We start from the raw sequence: 19,052 nt of genomic DNA on the forward strand, positions 1-19,052 counted from the left end.
ATACTATTTAATTATTTCCTTAATTTTTATAAAACAACAATTTCAATATATTTTTTTATTTTCAAAAATATATGAATTCATCGACAAAAGTGTGAGTGCACAGTGGACCCAACTCCTTTGTATTAAATATAAATTTATGTCAGACGAAGTGTCCAATTTCAAAATACACGGCCCAACATAAAACTCCAGGTTTAATCCTATGACATCATATCAGATGAAAAGCCCAATCAAAATCCTATACTAAGAGAAGCCAATGGCTTCCTTATCATGCAACACAGAAAAACTCCGTCTTTAGCCAAAGTACTAAGGCCATGACATGCTAGAACTAGTGGTGTAAGCAGTAGATAAGGAGTAAAGCCATGGCAGTCATGAGAACCAAAATAATGGAGCCAATGAAGCAGCAGCTGCACCATCGAAGCACGATGAGCAATGATGACTCACATTGCCTGACGTCCCACTCGCGCCTTACTCTCGCAACTCTGACGATCAGAATTTTAGAGTTCACATGACTCCGGTTAGATGACAAAACCCATAAGAGGCGCAAATCCAGCTCCTAGAACGTCAATCACTTAGAGAACTTATGTCTCTTGACAACACATAAACCAAACAGTCGATTTAAGGTTCTCTAGCCATACAGCACAACATCACAGGTTACAGGATACTCTTACCATTGAGCCCTTAACCTGCAAGAAAAAAACAATAAACAAAAAATAATCCAAAAACTATTTACAGCTCCACCCAAGATGAGCAGAGGGAAGAAATTCACGTCAGGCGAAGGAGGAGAGACATCCCTTGCCTGAAGGGGGCATGGGACGGCCGCCATCTACTACAGAGGAGAGGCTCTAAACACCCAGAAGAAAAAAAAATTTGAGAGGATTTTCTCTCTTTAAGACTAGAGAGTGTCTCAAATTCAATTAATTTAAACTCATTATGCTTGTCAATAGTTATATTAAATATTTTATTAAGATTTGCAAAGAGTTAATTAAAGTGAATATAATAAATATATAAATATAAATTTAAATATTTAATTTAATAATTATTAAATTTATTGTCACATAAAATTGAATTTATAATAATCACACTTAATAATAAAATCAGATTAACTAAGTTAATAATTAAATCTTATAATTTGATAAACTGAATTTTTCACTCCTAATTTCCTATGTGGCCTTGTCGTACTCGTCTATGTATGCAACTTAAAAATATGTGTTGAGATTATAATTTTCACAAAATATTATGCCGATCTATAATATGACCAAATTATAAGGATATAAATGTAATTTGCAATGGAAATGAATAACATTAACCAAACACAGATGATGATTCTCAGAGGCATATTCTCAGAGGCATACAATTGTATAACTTGAATTTGATATCTTTCTGCATTTTAAAATCCTGCAAACATCAAGGAACTGTGGGTAGTTTGAAACTTGTGATGAAGTATTTGATTCTTCAGGTTAATTGACTTATAATGCAAATATTTGAATTCGTACAAGTAGCACTTCTTATTAATTAATTGCTTGAATTTTGGTTCTGGTCTCTGAAATAACCAATCCTGTGTGTAAAAATCTGATTTCTAAGTTGGTTGATATTGTGGGCACTTGTTAATCGCATTATAGATTAAAAAGAAATGTTACATGGCAAGCTTTAGTATTTTATGTTCAAACACTTCAATTGTTTGATTTCAATAGTAGGTTTGTGGTGTATGCATATGTGGTGATGCTAGTATTGCAACTCCATCTAGGGATTGGACTGTGAGGTTTTGGTCGCTTGACCCATCAGAAGAGCGCAAGTATTGGTCGTCAAGAATCTTGTTTGGACATTCAAGTTTTGTAGGTCCATTGACTTGGATTCCACCAAATGAAGAGTACCCAGAAGGTGGGATTGGGTCTGGTGGCATGGAAATACTGGTTTCGTTTGGAACAGTTGCAAGTCAGTGGCAGTGCATTGGATAATGGGCACATTGTGTCATCCTCTGTTGATTGGTAAGCCTATTTGTTGTTGGTCATTTTTCATTTCAAATCCCTGGTTAAAATTTTTTTATTCTTTTGGAATTCCCTGTACTTCAAACAGCAATTAGTTTATTAATTAGAAATGAAAGCAGAGAGTTTGGGCTTGTGCATTTTCCAATAAGATTCAGAGCACTTATATGTTTGCATCAACTTTTAAAAATAAGATTTGGAGTATCCTTCAATGTTATCTTTCTGTCTAAATAAACATAGGCAATTCAAAATTGCACCAAATCAAATGTCTTTGGGTGTTGAAAATTTGAAACACTTGAACATTGCAATATGAAACTTTAATTGCAACATTACAATGGGATCTGTGGAAAATTGAAGAGGAGTAAGAGGGCTGATTAGTATTGGGAAGATCTAGGTTTTACGCTGCATACAGAAAAGCCAACAGCAGTACAGCACTAACCCTGAGAGTTTCTGATTACTCTTCCTTATACCATCTGTGTTCAAAAATTAAAATTCACACTTAGGTAGTCAAGCCTTCACCACCCCGCTGAATGCACAAAGCATCCATTACCAGAACAAATTACAGCTGCACTTTAAAGGTTTTTCTTTTTTCGGTTAAAAAAAAAATCCTTCTATGTTGCTAACTAAATTCTCTCAATTTTAACAGGCTATTTCATTTGGTTGGGACCACTGGTTAACTTGTTTGAAAATTTTGACTATTCTGCTGCTTTCACTTAATATGTGACCTATCTTCCTCTTTGGCTTTCTTCATTGGAGTACTTTGAGATGATGGAGGAAAAGCCAGGTAATTGAGTCCTGGGATTGGGAGGCTCATAAGTCAGCTATGCAGGCAGTTATCTGGCCAGCGTGTTACAGGTACAAGTTTCTGGTTGTTGCAGTTGAATATATATATATATATATATTGTTTTGGGGTGTGAGATATGATTTTGCAAATTATTTCTCTCTGGACCGGCCATTTTATATGGTAGTGAGTGTTGGACACTGAAGGAGTCATATGTGTCTAAGATAAGAGTTGCGAAGATGATAATGTTAATGTAGATGAGTGGTCATATTAGACTAGATAAAGTCCGTAATGAGAGTATTAGAGAAAAGGTAGGAGCGGTGCCAGTTAAGAGGATAAGTTGAGAGAAGGGAGATTGAGGTGGTTTGGTTATGTGAAGTGTAGATATACGGAGGCTTCAGTTAGACAAGTAGAGCATATTAGGTTAGGGGATAGAAAGAAAAGAAGTGGTAGACCTAAACTGACTTAGAGGAGAGTAGTACAACATGACATAGACACATTTCTGAGGATTTAAGAATCCATATAGCCGACTCCAAATTTTTTGGATAAAGGCTTAGTTGAGTTGAGTTGAGTTGAGGTAATGTCTAATTACCCTGTTTGCTGAGATATATAATTCAGTAGTGGTGTCTTTTGTGGTTACCTTGTTTTTAACTATGTCTATTTCAACATTAGATTAGACATTTAGATTGTAACAATTCATCCAATGGTGGTTATTGACAAAGATTTACTTTGTAAAAGACAAAGTTACCATAGAAACTTCATAATTCAGCAAATGATTGTTTGATTATTGCTTGATTTACTACTTTGATTTTAATGTTTTTGGATATATGAAAACTGAACTTGTAATACTCGGATGCTTTGTCATGTGTGGTATTGATTCATTAGAGATGTTTTGGCCATGTTGGCTATTGCTGGTTGGTTACTTTGGTTAAATCAAGTTTGAGTCCAGGATATAATGAAAGTGTTGAGGGGCACTTCATGCTAATCAAACGTCTTTCTTCCCACCCTTGCATTCTCTGTTTTCCCCTTTCTTTCTTTTCTGGCATTAGAATTTAAACTATTTGATTTTTGTTCACCCTGGCATGGAGTGGTTTATGTGTCCTCCGCCCCTCCCACCCCCACCACCGCCGCCCGCCGCCGCCCCCCCCCCCCACCCCCCACCCCGAGCGCCCACCCACCCATATGCAATATTTGCTGCATATTAAGCTACAATGTTGATTCTGCTTTGTACGACAATCCAGGTTCAAGTGACGCCACTTTAAAACTTTGGAGAGGAAGGACATGCGTTCGCACTTTTGTGGGGCATACAGGCTAAGTTTTCTGCTTTTCTTTCAAACATACTGTATTATTGCTTCATTGTAATCATGAAATGATCTGGTAAAAAATGGGATGCTATAGTTCTTTCATGCAATTTTGAGGCAATCACATAGCCTGTTAAGGGGCAGTAGTAATGACAAAAGTGTGGACATGATTTTTTTAGAAGTTACTATGATGAGGTTAGTGATTTTTAATAACTTCATTTACTAGTGCTTGAAAGGAAGTGAAGGCATATTTTTTCAGTTCTTAACGGACATAAAATTCGCTATTCTCAGTTCTGTATTGTTTATATTTTCTCTTTGTATGTTTGGAATTGCCTTCCTTTTCACTTTTTAACTCTCTACATAAGCTTTTAAGTTTTGAACAGATTTTATCATATATCATATGGTTTAACGATGTTTATAGGGTTTATATACGTTTCTGTTGATATTTAGTAGTTTTCCATGGCAATACTCATGTTGTGCCCAAATTATGATTTTGTTAATGCTCACTGGAAGTTGGGTTACTATGCATTGGATGATGATTGATGCACTCTAAGTCTCTAACTTGCAAAAATAAGAGAGCTTCCTAAGTCTGCCAGGAGATCTTGGTCAAATGTTTAGGATAGCTTGTATGCTTATAATAAATTACTCATGAACTTTAAGAATTGTGCAGATACGGTTTGGGGCTTAGCAGAGATGCATGGATTGGGTGTTCTTTCTGCATCACATAATGGGTTAGATATTTTTTCCATTTCTTTGCTGATTTATGATGGGGGAGGTTCTGTTTTGGATTTACTGCTTTATAGAGTTCTTGCCTCGGTGGTGGAATGAATAGTATCTAAGTTTGGGACTTTATCAAGCAGATATTTTGCTGCCACTTTTGCATTTTTATATTGAATATTTTTATGTTTCCCTTATTTCTCTTGCATATAGCTCTCAATATTATTAATCCTGTTTTTATTGCAACAGTTCAATCAGGTTATGGGTGCTAGCAGGCCAAGTGTTGATGGAGATGGTTGGTCATACTTCCATTGTCTATTCAGTTGATTCCTATATGTCTGGACTTATTTAGATTGGCGGTGAAGATTGTTTGACCAAGATATGGAAAGGTGGTTGGTTATAGTTTTTGTTTCTTCTATTTGGTTTCTGACCTCAAAGGCTTGAGATGGTTACAACAGAATGGTGATTTGTTCTTTCAAATGTTATTTATGTGTGATGTCATTGCCATGTTGCAGATGGAGTTTGTGTTCATAGCATAGAGCATCTTGGTTGTGTTTGGGAATTGGGAAAGAAGATGGTGACGTTGTGACGGCATGTTCAGATGAAGTTTTATGTGTTTGGACATCACATCAGGATATGATTGTAGATCCACTAGATCTTGAGTCATGTGTTTCCCAACTCTCTCAATGCAAGTTAAGCAGGTATGATCACACTTTTATTTCCAGTATGTTATTTGATACCTTTGCATCTTATGTCTAATAATGAGGGCTTTCCATTTTCAATCAAGATCAGTGTTAAATGGGTTTTCTAATATTTTATTATTTGTTGATGTTGTTGTAGATGTGAGCCATTATACATACATATTGTATGCACGTATGGGTATATAATGTGTTTGTTTATTGTTAGATTGTATGCTCTTACCTGTGAACAAAAGCTTATCCGTTTCTTGTTAACCGTGCTCTGAATTTCATGACTCCTTGCATGCAAAACTATTTCATATTTTTATTTCTGGAAGTTAATCTAAGTTTTATATTATATATGTATTGATTTTCAGTTGGATTGGCATAAAATTTCATTGGTTTCACTCCTCTAATACTTGCCTGTATCTAATCCAGTTTTGATTTATTTGTATGAGGAAGAGGGTTGGAGGACTGAAATTGAAAGATTTACCAAGGCTAGATGCTTTACAGATTCCAGGTGTAATTTTATGGTATCCTTCTCCACAATTGTTTTGCTTAAAATAATGACGCATTAATTATCTAGGAATTTCCATTATTGACATAATGAAAGCTATTATCAGTGGCGGATGAATATTGGTTATGAGTAGAAGTCAACAAGCTTGATGAATGTTAATATACAGGGTACATAAATCTGAGTTTCACTTGTGAGTCACCTGTTATGTGGTTTTGTAATATTTTGCTCTCCTTCTTGATGGTCTGGTGAAACGAATTGCTTTGGACTTCGATGTTGAGAATGTTGCCAAAATAGCCAAGGCTTCTAGAGACTAGAGAGGCCAAGATTGCTGCGGTTGGGGCTGATGTTGAACTGTTAACAAAACAGAATTGAATCTGTCACCCCCTGCTAAGTTAGTTTCTTTAATTAACTAATTTTGAAATGGATGTCGCATTTGTTAATTATACTACTCCTCAGTCAAGTTATCACTATTTTGTTGTGGTTAGGAAATTTCAATTTGGTGCAATGTGTATGTGCAAAGCATCTTCTGGAAACTGAGAAGGTTGAAACTAGTTCATGTTAAATAATAGCCCTTTTTTTGTTCACTTATATGTATGTGCGTGTGTCTATTCATTTTTTCGGTTTCGTTGTGTACATGTTTGTAAGATAAGGATATTCTTTGTAACGGTCGCACTTTCTTTTTTTTTTTTTTCTCTATTCATTTTATCCTGGATATGGGTGGACTACATAACATGAATTAGATATCGCCAGTCTGCATAGGAGGACATGTTGGGCTTGAATCTCGATTGTGCTATTCCCCTGTTGACATTTATGTTTACAAGAACTATGACCCGGAAATGACAAAAATGTGGAGGAAATTGGTGTCAAGGAGGCATTCATTGGCGATCATTCAGAGCTATTCATTGCGATCATTCAGAGCCATGTAATGCATTACTTGCCCTTTATTTTTGTGTTCTTGCCTAACCTATGAGCATACAATGTGGCTTTGCACCAAGGACTAGAGCTATAAATTTAATGATGTTCAAGCCTTTAAAGTAGTGAGTTGACAATTATATTCTCACTTGCACTTCCCCCACTTGCAGGGTTTGTGTAACAATCAACACCTATAAGGGACTCTTGAAAGGAAATTAACAGTATGAATTATTGCTTTGGCCTTCAGTTGGAATAGGAAACCTTGTCATGCTATCTAGAGATATGCAAGAGAATTTGCAGCTAGTGAATCTATAATATGATAAATACTTTGTCTGGTGCACGCTCGCAACTTTCAGGAATGTTATGCTAAACTTCTAATTGAAGGTGCAAGGGGTTAAACGAAAGGAAAAAAAAATAGTTACACTTGGATCCCACAATTGTATCATACCTGCAGTAAAAGGAAAGCAATTAGTGATGAATTCTGAAATTTATTGATTGATGTAGTTTTTAGCTGAACGATCACGTTCCTTCAAGTTCTGCATGTACTGCTTTTGTGCTTGACATCAGAGCCAGTTAATTCAGTTGCTTTAGCATAGTTGAATCTGGTTAAGGGTTGCATCTATCCAATAATCTAAATAATTGAATCAACAAGTAATAACCTGATCTTGTCCAGGTTTTTAATCCATCATGGTTCGTGGAAAAAACTATGCTGTGGTTTTTCAAAACCTGTAGAATGTGTACATAAAGACCGAAATATTACGCATATTGTTCAGCTGATGGATTGCTATGGCAAAATTATCACTTTGAAGTCTATCTCCTGGTGTGGGGTTTTTTTTATTGGGTCAATGATAAATGATTGACAAGCTTCTGAACAAAAACTACAAATGTGAAAAAACTGCTGTGTCCACAAATATTATTTAATCTTACAGAGAAAATTAGTGAACTTGAGGCCCAAAACCCAACCAAGAATCAAGTTTGAAAGTTGCATGCCAAATTATTCACTTCCATTTTGCATAGAATCTCTGATCACTCCACATTAACATTCGATTCAACTTAATCCGAACATCCCTCTTCTTCAAATGCAAATGCCTAGGCACAATCCTCTTCTCCAAGCTAAACCCAAAGTATTGTGGAAACTCTTTCAACTCCTCCATACTCCTCTCCATCTCCTCCAACAAGTATTGGAGCTTGGGTCTCAAATTGTTTTCAATACTGTACCCAAATATAGCAGGAATTCTTGCGCTGAAACTTGCTGCCTCCTTGTGTGAAAGCCCTACACTCTTCAAAAATTTGATCTTCGAACGTAGTTTCTCTTCACGGATGTTCAAAAGATGAGCATTTAATTTACTTGGGACATTCAATTTTGCTACCCCTAATTGCCTAAGATAATTAAGGGTTGGTCTAAGGCAATATTCAACATCAGAAAAGAGGATTTGAGGGCAGTTAAAGATCAAGCCTCTGGATTCTTGGACTGAAGCATGTAAATCGCTAGCCAAGAATTGGAAAACAGGGTCTACATCAGTGAGGTCAAAGTTATTGGAAATGAGTTGAGGGCAAATGGAAGTGAGCCTTGAGAAGTCAGTGTCCTGAAAGCCCTTGGATTTGAAGAAATTTATGGTGGAAAGTATTTGGGTTATGGCATCAGGTGATGGCAGTTGGTGTGGTTTAGTGTTGCGATCAATAACACCTATGGCTTTGAGGTACCGAAGATTTTCATGGTTACTTGTACGGAATCTAAGGTAAAAAGGAGGATGTAGAGAGGAAGAGGAAGAGAGATGGTAGGGTTTTAAGGTTTTGGATGGCGAATTGAAAGATAAAGGTGGGAGAGACAGAGAGCGAAGCATTGCTTTTCTTTTGATGGGTTTTGGAGGGAAGGGTTAACTAACAGGAAATGAGTGATGAATTGAGTGTGTGTGGTTGTTATTTTGAGCTGTGAGATGATAATTAGATAAGGGGTCTCTCTCTTCTTTTTCTTTTTTTTTTTGCCCCTTTTCTATTCTTATTTTCAAAACATTTCACAACTAAAATTAACTTATTATAATATAATAAAATGCTGGCGTGGCGAATGCTCATTGGTTAAAAAAAAGTGCTTAAAAAGCTACACCAATAACAAAATATCTACTTCTTGGTCCTTGGATATACCAACTGCTACGGTCGTTATACCTCAGTCTCTCTCAAAACTGATAAACTGATACTAGTCTATCCTCGCTGAAAACCACATAGCTTTTAAATCTCATTAATGGAGACTCTGAACCCCGGTAAGCCTTCAACCCCATCTCTCCTAAAAACCCATTTTCTCAAATCCCCTCCTTTCGTTAACTCTACCATCAAATTAAAGCCCCAATTTCACACCCTTTACAACAGGAGAACTCTTTCTTTAACCATTACTTGCAAACTGAAAAGCTCTCAAGAAGTAAAGAACAAAGACAAGAATGTATCCAGGAAGATTCTGTTATCAGATTCAGCTCCACCAGTTTTAGAAAAAAGTGGTTCTGGCAATGGGGTGGTTCCAGAGAAGGCAGCAGGAGGTGGAGGTGGTGGTGGACCATTGGTTTTCGTGAAGAGGTTGCCTAGGAGGGTTTTGTCTGTTTTGTCTAATTTGCCTTTGGCTATTGGAGAAATGTTTGCTATTGCTGGGCTTATGGCTCTAGGTATGTTGAAAATTTAAAGTTTTAATGTTTTTAAGGCTAATGCTTTCTTGATTTTCATTTGGCGGATGATATTATGCCATAAGATTCTTTGCACCATATAGAACGTGCACCTGTCTTTAGGACCTTTAATCATCAAAAGAAAAGGAAAGGATTGCAAATCTTTCAAAAAAAAGAAGGAACACTAAATTTAGATAGAATTTGAAGATATGGAACTGTTCTCTTGTGTGGAATGAAGGAAATTGGAGTTACCAGGGCATCATTTTATTGATTTTTAATCAGAATTATTTCTATGCATCTACAGGTACTGTCATTGATCAAGGGGAGGCTCCAGATTTCTATTTCCAAAAATACCCTGAAGAGAATCCTGTTTTAGGATTCTTCACTTGGAGGTGGATTCTCGCCCTTGGATTTGATCACATGTTTTCATCTCCTGTTTTCCTGGGAATGTTGGCTCTCTTGGGAACATCTCTTATGGCCTGCACTTACACAACACAGATCCCCCTGGTTAAGGTTGCAAGAAGGTCTGAATTTTTGCAGCAAATCAAGTCTCTTAAGTTGGCACAATAAGCTTTTTTTTTTTTTTTTTGGTTTTTTAATGCAACTATACTGATATATGCAGGTGGAATTTTTTGCACTCAGCTGAGGCAATCCGTAAGCAGGAATTTTCAGACAATTTGCCCAGGGCGTCCATTCAAGATTTGGGTGTTATTCTGATGGGAGCTGGATACGAGGTTAAAATGTTCAATGTGCATTCATTATTTCCAGATCCTCGATCATTATTACCTTATATATCTGTTTCATGCTCACCAATTCACCATGCTTGGTTTGATTATTATAGGTGTTCTTGAAAGGACCATCTCTATATGCCTTCAAGGGTTTGGCAAGCCGGTTCGCCCCTATTGGAGTACATTTAGCAATGCTGCTGATAATGGCAGGGGGAACTCTTAGTGCTGCTGGGAGCTTCAGAGGCTCAGTCACTGTTCCACAGGGGTTGAATTTTGTTGTAGGAGATGTGTTAGGTCCAACTGGGTTTCTTTCTACTCCCACTGAAGCTTTCAATACGGAGGTTCATGTCAACAGATTCTACATGGACTACTATGATAGTGGAGAGGTGAATGTTTAATCTTGTGTATATTTATGCAAAGTAATATAACCCAGAAGACTTCTTTGATCAAACGGTTCCTTGAAATTTGGTCTTTGATCTTTCTATTTGTTTCATCCCTCTTTTTCTGTCAATGTGATACCTTCGAAGTCCTTGATCTCTGAGAGTTTATGTGTCTAACCTTACGAAGTACTGTATACAGTCTTTTCAGTAATTGTTTGTTCTACTGATATATATTAGGAGGGAAAAAGAATTTTCTGCCAGCAATATCCGTATCAATGATATTATTTTTTTTCCACTCAATTCTGCTTCCTTGACATTAATACATATCCTTTTTCCACTTGTAGGTGTCACAATTTCACACTGATCTTTCGCTATTAGATTTTGATGGGAAGGAGGTGTTGAGGAAAACAATCAGCGTAAACAATCCTTTGCGCTATGGTGGGATTACTATATACCAAACAGACTGGAGCTTTTCTGCCTTACAGATAAGTAAAAATGATGAAGGACCTTTCAATTTGGCTATGGCACCTTTGAAGGTCAATGGTGACAAGAAACTTTTTGGAACTTTTCTACCAGTTGGGGACCTTAATTCTCCTAACGTCAAGGGAATGTATGTATTTTTTAACCGTTGTCACTTCTTTATTTACTTGCTTATTAGCTGACATGTAGATGACATTATACCCACTTTTATTCACTTATACACATAAAATGAGTAATTGCTTCTGCTTCCAGGATAGCATTTTGTTATGACCATGATTACGTTTTGGGTTTTTCATAGCTGTAGTAAATTTCATGACCCTGATGCTTAAATAGATAATTTTCATTTTTTACATCTAATCTTCATCTTGCTTTTCCAATCTGATTTGGTTTTTCAGATCAATGCTTGCACGTGATCTACAATCCATTGTCCTATATGATCAAGAAGGGAAGTTTGTGGGAGTCCGACGACCTAACTCTAAGCTTCCAATTGAAATAGATGGAACAAGAATTGTTATTGAAGATGCAATTGGAAGTAGTGGTCTTCAATTAAAGGTGAAGACGTTAAAATCTGCAATAAATGGATTTTCTCTTACATAATAATCTGCAAGGAACTAACTAAAACTTGTCTATATTCAGACTGATCCAGGGGTACCAGTTGTTTATGCTGGATTTGGTGCCCTAATGCTCACAACTTGCATCAGTTACTTGTCTCACTCACAGGTCAAATTTCTAATTATATTGAGCTTGGATTACTATGTACATTCTCTAAGTAATAGTGCAGCTGATATTTGTTGAAGCTTTAGATTGTGTCATTGGGTTTGTTTTTTTCATGGAAAAAGGTTTTTTGTGAAGAAAAGAAACAGAAGCATATTTGAGATGGTGAAAATCTTATTGTTTCATTAATTAAAGCTTGAATTTATACAAGAAAACCTAACAGAAATAGCATAAAATCTGCTGCACTTTCAGCAGTAAATCCTATTCTAAAGCAAAGCATTATTCCTTAAAAATAGCAACAAGAAGACAACATAAATGGTCACATTTGGATTATGTTTTGACTGTTTCAACAACCACATAAGCATCTTCAATAGCTTTGCAGTTAGCCCGCTGCTAAGTTAATAATTTCAATAATCCTCCTTAGCTTAGGAGCTGCAAACTCTAATTGTCATCAAAATAGCTCCTCCTCCTCCTGATGTTGATCCACAATAACTTTGGCTTCTCTTGGTTGTTGCTGTGCATTGCATCTGATCTCCATGTGTCCTAGCTGGTCACATTTTTTTACATTGTACATCTAGTCTCCACCAACATCTTTCTTGTGGATGATTGTCCGTTCAACAATAAAGATGCAATCAGCCGCAAAAAAGATGTTTGTGGAGATCAGATGCATGATGTAAAAAATGTGATCAGCTAGGACACATGGAGATCAGATGCAATGTATAACAACAACCAAGAGATAATCAGGACGAGGAGGTGGAGGAGCTATTTTGATGACAATTGGAGTTTGCAGCTCCTAAGAGAACTGTTTATATATGAATGCTATACAATTCAGAATGCATATGATAGCCTTGTGAAATAATATTCTGAAGTTAGATAATTACTGTTATTATTAGTCTCATTTCATTATTTACTCTTGATTTCAAGTTGCTCAAAATGCGCTCTTTTTTTTTTTTTTTTAATTACCAAAGATATGGGCCTTGCAAGATGGAACAGCAGTGGTTGTTGGAGGAAAGACTAACCGAGCCAAGGCTGTATTTGAAGATGAAGTAAATCGTTTGCTCGATCACGTTCCCGAGTTGGTTGAATCTTCATCTCTTTCCAAGCAATCTGATATGATTAGTGGTTAGTTTTTATGCATCACATCAGAAGCACACTTGAAAGAAGATTACCTGCTATTCAAATTTTTTGAGGTAAAAACAAGATACAATCCAATTTATTTGGTTATCCAGCTTGATAAATGACAATACTCATAGAGCCATAGAGTATCTTTCTGAATGTATAGTTATTAGCATTACTCAGTATATACATCAGTATAATCTTGCAGCTGCTTAATTTGTAATGAGAGGATTGGGTATGGTGGGTGGAAGGCGAGAGCTACCTCTGTTGTGTCGCTCAAAGCCTGATGGGGGCTCATACTGAACATTGTCTTTCATTGTTACTCGCATGTAGATCCACTAATTTTGTACTAAGCAGACATTATTCGAATACTGTAACATTATTTATTGTCACTTGGATTATATCCACTGTAGCTTAATTTGCCTGGTTATAACTTGATAATTATGATTGATATCACCTTTTGATTGCAAGGATTGTGTTAATTATATCCTTAAGTATTGAGATTCTAGGACTTTGATTGGCCTTACAATCTATAATCAGTTTTTTTTTTTTATTAATTTTATGTTCGCAATAATTATATTTATTATTGAGTATAGCTTGGACAATCATTTATAACACTATATAACAAGGGTATCATTTAAAAATGGTGGCCAAGGTCAGCAAGTAGGAAAATTGTTCAAGATTGGCATGTAAAAATATACATGCATGTGAACCCTGTTGTTAGCTCAGGAAGTGCCCCCCCAAAATTCATGTTTTTTTTTTTAATATATATGTGTATTATTTAATTAAGAAGGTAGATAAGAGAGATTAGGGGTAGTTTGACCCCACAATTATTTTTAAAAAATTTTTAATAGGTATATTAAAATTTAATTTTTTTTAATTAATTGATTTCTCAAATTTTTTATTAGTCTCTGTATATATTTATTAAAAACAAAAATCTTAAATATGCATAATAAATTTTATTTTTCATCAATTGGCCCCTTAATTTTTTTTTATTGAACCTTAATAATTTATAATTTATATATTATTATTTAAATTAAAACGTTAAAATTACTTGATTGTCATTAAAAAAAATATAAAAGTTCAATGGTTATTCAAATTTTTATATTTACAAATTAAAATTTAATTGGTAGATTTTATTGAAAATCAAATTCAAGCTAATCTAATAATTTCCTATCATATAATCTAAAATAAATTTGGATTTTTCTTCTTTTTTGTTTATTCTTACTCTTCCCCTTGTTCTATGGGTATAATATAAATTTTTTTTCTTTATCTTTCTCTCATTTAGCTTTCTATCATTTATATCATTCATATTAAAAAATTATTTTATTTATATATGTATAAGTAAATTAAATTAGTAGTCTCAACTTCTATGCAAATTTTAGATAGATCAACTTAAATATACATTTATTTTTAACTAATATGTTTATTTTATCTTTTTTATAAGCTATATATTTATTTTATTGTTTTACTAATGTCTAATTTTTCACATTTCTCTAATTTTAATGATTATTATATTTTTTTAATCTTATACTATTATGCCATATAGTTAATTTATGGGTTTATATTTATCTTTTTTTTATATAACATAAATTATATATATCATCGATGTATTATGATTGACCCTCTGACTCCACCATGAGCTTAGATCAAATTCCATGACCAACAACTTAACTATCTTTCTTATGAACAAGAAAGTTATTTATTTTTTTTAATTAATTCTAATGGAGAAAGGTTTGGAGAGGGAAAGAGTGACCTATCATTGTGTAAATCCAAACCCAGTTGAATTCTCAATGGACTAATACATAAGTGTAGAAAATTGCTTGATTTTGATTTAGATATATAATAATTGATAAGGACTAAATTATTTATGTCATATATCAAAATCATAAATGAGAAAACATATCAGATTAAGTTAATATGTGTGTCATGGTATGTGGGGATGTATACATTTATATTGATCATGAAGTCAACCCAAATGAGCAAATTGTTATTAAAAATAAGAGGAAGTAGGTGCTGAGATTGAAGGGAGGCTTCAAGAATGTGTTTTTCAACTCCTGCCTACCAAGTTGGTGCCAACTACATTGAGTTGTTATAGGAGTTGTTGAAGCCTTGAAGGGTTTGCAAACTTGCAATTGACCATTGCTATTCAAATTCCAATTCTCATTCTTATATTTTGAAGGTGATGAAATCAGGATAAAAACCTGATTGCAAGAGATTGCTTGCGTAACACATTAGCTACTCACTGTGACATAAAAAGGTCCGCTTAAAACCTCTTAATTCCAAATGCATCATCATGTAGCCTACCTCCATGAATCAAATATTGATAGCAATATGTATAGATAGAATGAAGACAATGAATAGCCAAATCTTACTCTCAATGGAATTAAAAAATGGGGAGACAACTCAAAAAAAAAAAAGTCAACATCACCGTCCCATAATTTTGACATAGCTATAATAAAGTTATAAAATAATAATAATAAAATATGAGAAAATTTTGTGTAAGATATTTGAACCAAAGTCCAACTCAACTGTGCGCGTAAATAACATCATGGGTGAAAGATAATTACAACCTTTGAGTCTTGTTTTTATGGGATTTGAATCTTAATGCATAACAGGTTTTGAGTTACAGAAGGAAGAGTAACTCTTCCTCTTTCTATGAATCCTTCCCATCTTTGAATGTGAGATCATAGTCAGATTCCTTTTCCACCTTCCTACTAACCAAGGAAGAAAACAAATGGAGTAGGACCGTATAAATATTTCAGCTTCTTAACTTTGTTCATAAAACAGTCCTCTTCCCTTACTCCTCAGGTAAGGCCTGTAAATCTTTCTTGTCTGCTTTGATTAGCCAGATGATAATCCTCTGTTGCTGTTTATATTACTTGAAACTTATCTCCAGTAGTTCATATAATTAGAAGTTCCTGTTGACAATTAACATTCATTTACAGGAAGAGGGGTTTCACACGGTCACTGGTGAAGAAAAGTAACAATTAAGGTGAAAAGTGAACAGAAACAATTATTCTGATGGAGGAAAATGAAGATTCAGTTCAAGAAAAGCATTTTCGAATAGAGATGCAGGTGAGTAATGAGGTTATGGGTCGGAAAAACATAGTGAAGAAAAGCTGGGATGAATCAAAGAAGATGTGGGAAATAGCAGCACCTGCCATGATGACTGCAGTAACCCAATTCTCAATTGGGTTTGTCACTTCTGCATATGTTGGCCATTTAGGAGAGGTGGAACTGGCTGCTGTCTCAGTTGTTCAGAATGTTATTGAGGGCTTTGTTTATGGGGTGATGGTAAGTAATTAGCAGCCATTTTAGTTATATCTGAATTTCCCTGTTCTTATTTAATGCTACCATTATAAGTTCTTCTAATTACTTTGGAGTTAGAAATTTAACATGTTTACAAGTTTTCCTAAATCCACATGAAATATGTTGCAAATTGGAAGTATAATTGTTTAATAGCAGGATATCATATAGTTTCTCAATTAAAAAGATTACAAGTTTTAACATTAATTTTACCTTGCTTCCTCATAACTAAATTAGTATACCGGTGGAGGAAAATGTTCTGTGATTATTATACATATTGTGAAATTGTGCCAAATAATTCCAACTTTCTAAATCCTGTTACAAATGCTATAGCTGAGATGAAACTCAAATTACTATTTTATCTATGTATGACCTTCTCTGTATTAGCTAGGGATGGGAAGTGCCCTGGAGACGCTATGTGGGCAAGCTGTTGGTGCTGGACAACTGAACATGCTTGGAATCTATATGCAAAGATCATGGATCATTACTGGTGTCACTGCATTGGTCTTAACACCTTTTTATGTTTTTGCTTCACCATTACTACAACTCCTTCATCAAGACAAAGATATTTCAAAGCTTGCTGGAAAGTACTCGATATGGGTAATTCCTCAATTGTTTGCTTATGCCATAAACTTCCCTTTACAGAAGTTTCTCCAAGCACAGAGCAGAGTATGGGTTATGACGATCATTTCCATAATAGCCCTTGGATTTCATGTGTTGTTGAATTGGGTGCTTGTGACAAAACTGGATCGCGGGCTACTTGGTGCTGCCATCGCAGGGAACATCTCATGGTGGCTTGTGGTTTTGGGTCAGATAATTTATGTGGTCTCTGGTTATTTCTCAGAGGCATGGACCGGCTTTTCCTGGTCAGCTTTGAAGTCATTAGCCGGGTTTCTAAAGCTCTCACTTGCATCCGCTGTAATGTTATGGTTAGTATTCAAAATTTATTTTTGTAAAATCCGTGTTCAGGATTTCACTTCTTTTTCATGTCCTTATAATGGCAGCTTAGAGCTATGGTACTTTACAGCTGTGATTCTCATGGTGGGATGGTTAGACAATCCAGAAATTGCAGTAGACGCCGTTTCCATCTGGTAAGAGTTTTGTTCCTACTGTCATATTAGTCCAGCTAAAAATGTGATTCTTGTATTCTACTCATCATCTCATATTTCTTCTTAATTGCAGTATGAACTTGCAACTGTGGACTCTGATGATAGCTCTTGGTTTCAACGCAGCAGTAAGGTTAGTTGGTTCTGGCCTGGAACATATAACATGACTAACAATCAGAAAAGAGATAAAATGCAACTTAGAAATTTAGGAATTATGGTTTTGGGAATTTAATCCAACTTGATTTACTTGTAGCGTGCGAGTAGCAAATGAGCTTGGAGCTGGAAATCCTAAAGCTGCAAAATTCTCAGTGGTGGTGACTGTTTTAACTTCAACAGTAATTGGAATTGTGTTCACAGCTTTGATTCTGGTAACCAAGAATGACTTTCCAAAGGTATTCACTCGAAAATTAATGGTCATGAAGGAGGCATCAAAGCTGGGTTACTTTTTGGCAGCAACAATTTTCCTCAACAGCATCCAACCTGTGCTTCATGGTAATTGCAACTAAACTCTCCAGTATCCACCTGCACAAGTGATGAACCCATGGTCCTTTTTCCTCTGCAAGTGACTAAAAACTTATTTCTCGACATATGCAGGGGTGGCAGTGGGTGCAGGCTGGCAGTTCTTAGTGGCCTTCATCAATACTGGGTGTTACTACATCATAGGACTTCCTATCGGTGCTGTTCTTGGCTACAAGTTAAAGCTAGGTGTTAAGGGCATATGGTCAGGGATGTTAGCTGGTTGTCTGCTTCAAATAGTCATTCTGATTTTCGTCTTTCTGCGAACTAATTGGCACAAAGAAGTAAGTCTACATTTCTTTCACGGATAAATAGATATCAAAGAAATTAATCAAAATAGAAATCATGTTATAGAACTACTACATGGTGATAAGCAATGATTAAATTTCAAGGTCTCCTAATTATTTTATGCATTTAATGATACCAACAAGAAGCTGAATTCTTGCTAGTATCTTGAATGATTTGTTGCAGGATTAACAGAATTACCTAATCATGCATGCAGGCTGTGAAAGCTGAAGAGCGCATCAGAACTTGGGGTGGTTCTGTGGAACCTCAGCAAAGTTCATCCGAAAACAACAGCACGAGTGATTGATGAATTCATTGTGGAAAGGAACTTGAACTTGATAAAATCAATATCAAGTTCATCAAATTAAAGCTGCTTTTTTATATTAGAGTAGTGTTCCCAAGACTCTAAATTTTTATATTTAAGTCTCAATTGAATTAAATAAAAAAAAAATTAGCATTACATAATCATAAAATTCGACCTATCGAAAAACCATTAATTATGTTTCGTCAAGGAGACTAGAGAGCTCTATCCTTATTAATTATATTAAACTCTATTAGATAAATATTATTTAAATATTTACTATTGTAAATTTATATGTATTTTCACTATAACAAAATATACTAAAGGACAAATTTTAACGGTTCATTTGGAAATTAAAAGTTTATAAGAAATTGATTTGATTAATTTCTTTTTTTTTTAATTTTTATATTTAAAAATAAAAATAAAAATTTTTTTATTTTTAAAAATTATTTCAAAAATAAAAATAATTATATAATAATTTAATTGAATATTTTCTTGTAAATATATATATTTTTTTAAACGAACCCTGAACAAAAAGAGGAAAAATTTGACCTGCAATCTAAATTAATTTTATTTTTATTT

The 19,052-nt window shown here is 34.9% G+C and overlaps 3 protein-coding genes and 2 long non-coding RNA genes across 7 annotated transcripts; 4 read left to right on the forward strand and 1 right to left on the reverse strand.

The window, feature by feature from the left end:
• The first annotated feature begins 179 nt into the window (after nt 1-179).
• LOC110665104 (uncharacterized) lies at nt 180-2,838 on the forward strand. The gene is made up of 3 exons (XR_009144153.1): nt 180-514; nt 1,692-1,985; nt 2,629-2,838. It is a non-coding gene; the product is annotated as an uncharacterized LOC110665104 (long non-coding RNA).
• A 1,169-nt stretch (nt 2,839-4,007) lies between these two features.
• On the forward strand, nt 4,008-7,195 carry LOC110665093 (uncharacterized). 2 transcript variants are annotated; one of them, XR_002496794.2, is made up of 6 exons: nt 4,008-4,795; nt 5,031-5,170; nt 5,297-5,482; nt 5,897-5,991; nt 6,716-6,897; nt 7,058-7,195. It is a non-coding gene; the product is annotated as an uncharacterized LOC110665093 (long non-coding RNA). The 2 variants fall into 2 exon arrangements; XR_002496795.2 differs by having other exon boundaries at nt 5,921-5,991.
• Nucleotide 7,196: 1 nt separating this feature from the next.
• LOC110665092 (transcription termination factor MTEF1, chloroplastic) lies at nt 7,197-8,812 on the reverse strand. Its single transcript, XM_058136371.1, has 2 exons — nt 7,878-8,812; nt 7,197-7,335 (listed from the first exon to the last, which is right to left on the reverse strand). The coding sequence occupies exon 1, from the start codon at nt 8,729-8,731 to the stop codon at nt 7,886-7,888; it is 846 nt and encodes a 281-aa protein (XP_057992354.1). The 5' UTR covers nt 8,732-8,812; the 3' UTR covers nt 7,197-7,335; nt 7,878-7,885.
• A 211-nt stretch (nt 8,813-9,023) lies between these two features.
• Nucleotides 9,024-13,423, forward strand: LOC110665091 (cytochrome c biogenesis protein CCS1, chloroplastic). Its single transcript, XM_021825081.2, has 8 exons — nt 9,024-9,538; nt 9,840-10,059; nt 10,158-10,269; nt 10,377-10,649; nt 10,988-11,253; nt 11,519-11,675; nt 11,760-11,843; nt 12,806-13,423. The coding sequence occupies exons 1-8, from the start codon at nt 9,127-9,129 to the stop codon at nt 12,962-12,964; spliced, it is 1,683 nt and encodes a 560-aa protein (XP_021680773.2). The 5' UTR covers nt 9,024-9,126; the 3' UTR covers nt 12,965-13,423.
• A 2,093-nt stretch (nt 13,424-15,516) lies between these two features.
• Nucleotides 15,517-18,642, forward strand: LOC110665087 (protein DETOXIFICATION 33-like). 2 transcript variants are annotated; one of them, XM_058136999.1, is made up of 8 exons: nt 15,517-15,764; nt 15,902-16,250; nt 16,650-17,191; nt 17,267-17,353; nt 17,445-17,501; nt 17,622-17,860; nt 17,963-18,168; nt 18,387-18,642. In XM_058136999.1, the coding sequence occupies exons 2-8, from the start codon at nt 15,978-15,980 to the stop codon at nt 18,474-18,476; spliced, it is 1,494 nt and encodes a 497-aa protein (XP_057992982.1). In that variant the 5' UTR covers nt 15,517-15,764; nt 15,902-15,977; the 3' UTR covers nt 18,477-18,642. The 2 variants fall into 2 exon arrangements, with proteins under 2 accessions (XP_057992982.1, XP_057992983.1); XM_058137000.1 differs by lacking the exon at nt 15,517-15,764 and having other exon boundaries at nt 16,111-16,250; nt 16,654-17,191.
• The last annotated feature ends 410 nt before the right edge of the window (nt 18,643-19,052 follow it).

The sequence above is a fragment of the Hevea brasiliensis genome, chromosome 15 (genome assembly GCF_030052815.1).
Source record: "Hevea brasiliensis isolate MT/VB/25A 57/8 chromosome 15, ASM3005281v1, whole genome shotgun sequence".
NCBI lineage: Eukaryota > Viridiplantae > Streptophyta > Magnoliopsida > Malpighiales > Euphorbiaceae > Hevea > Hevea brasiliensis.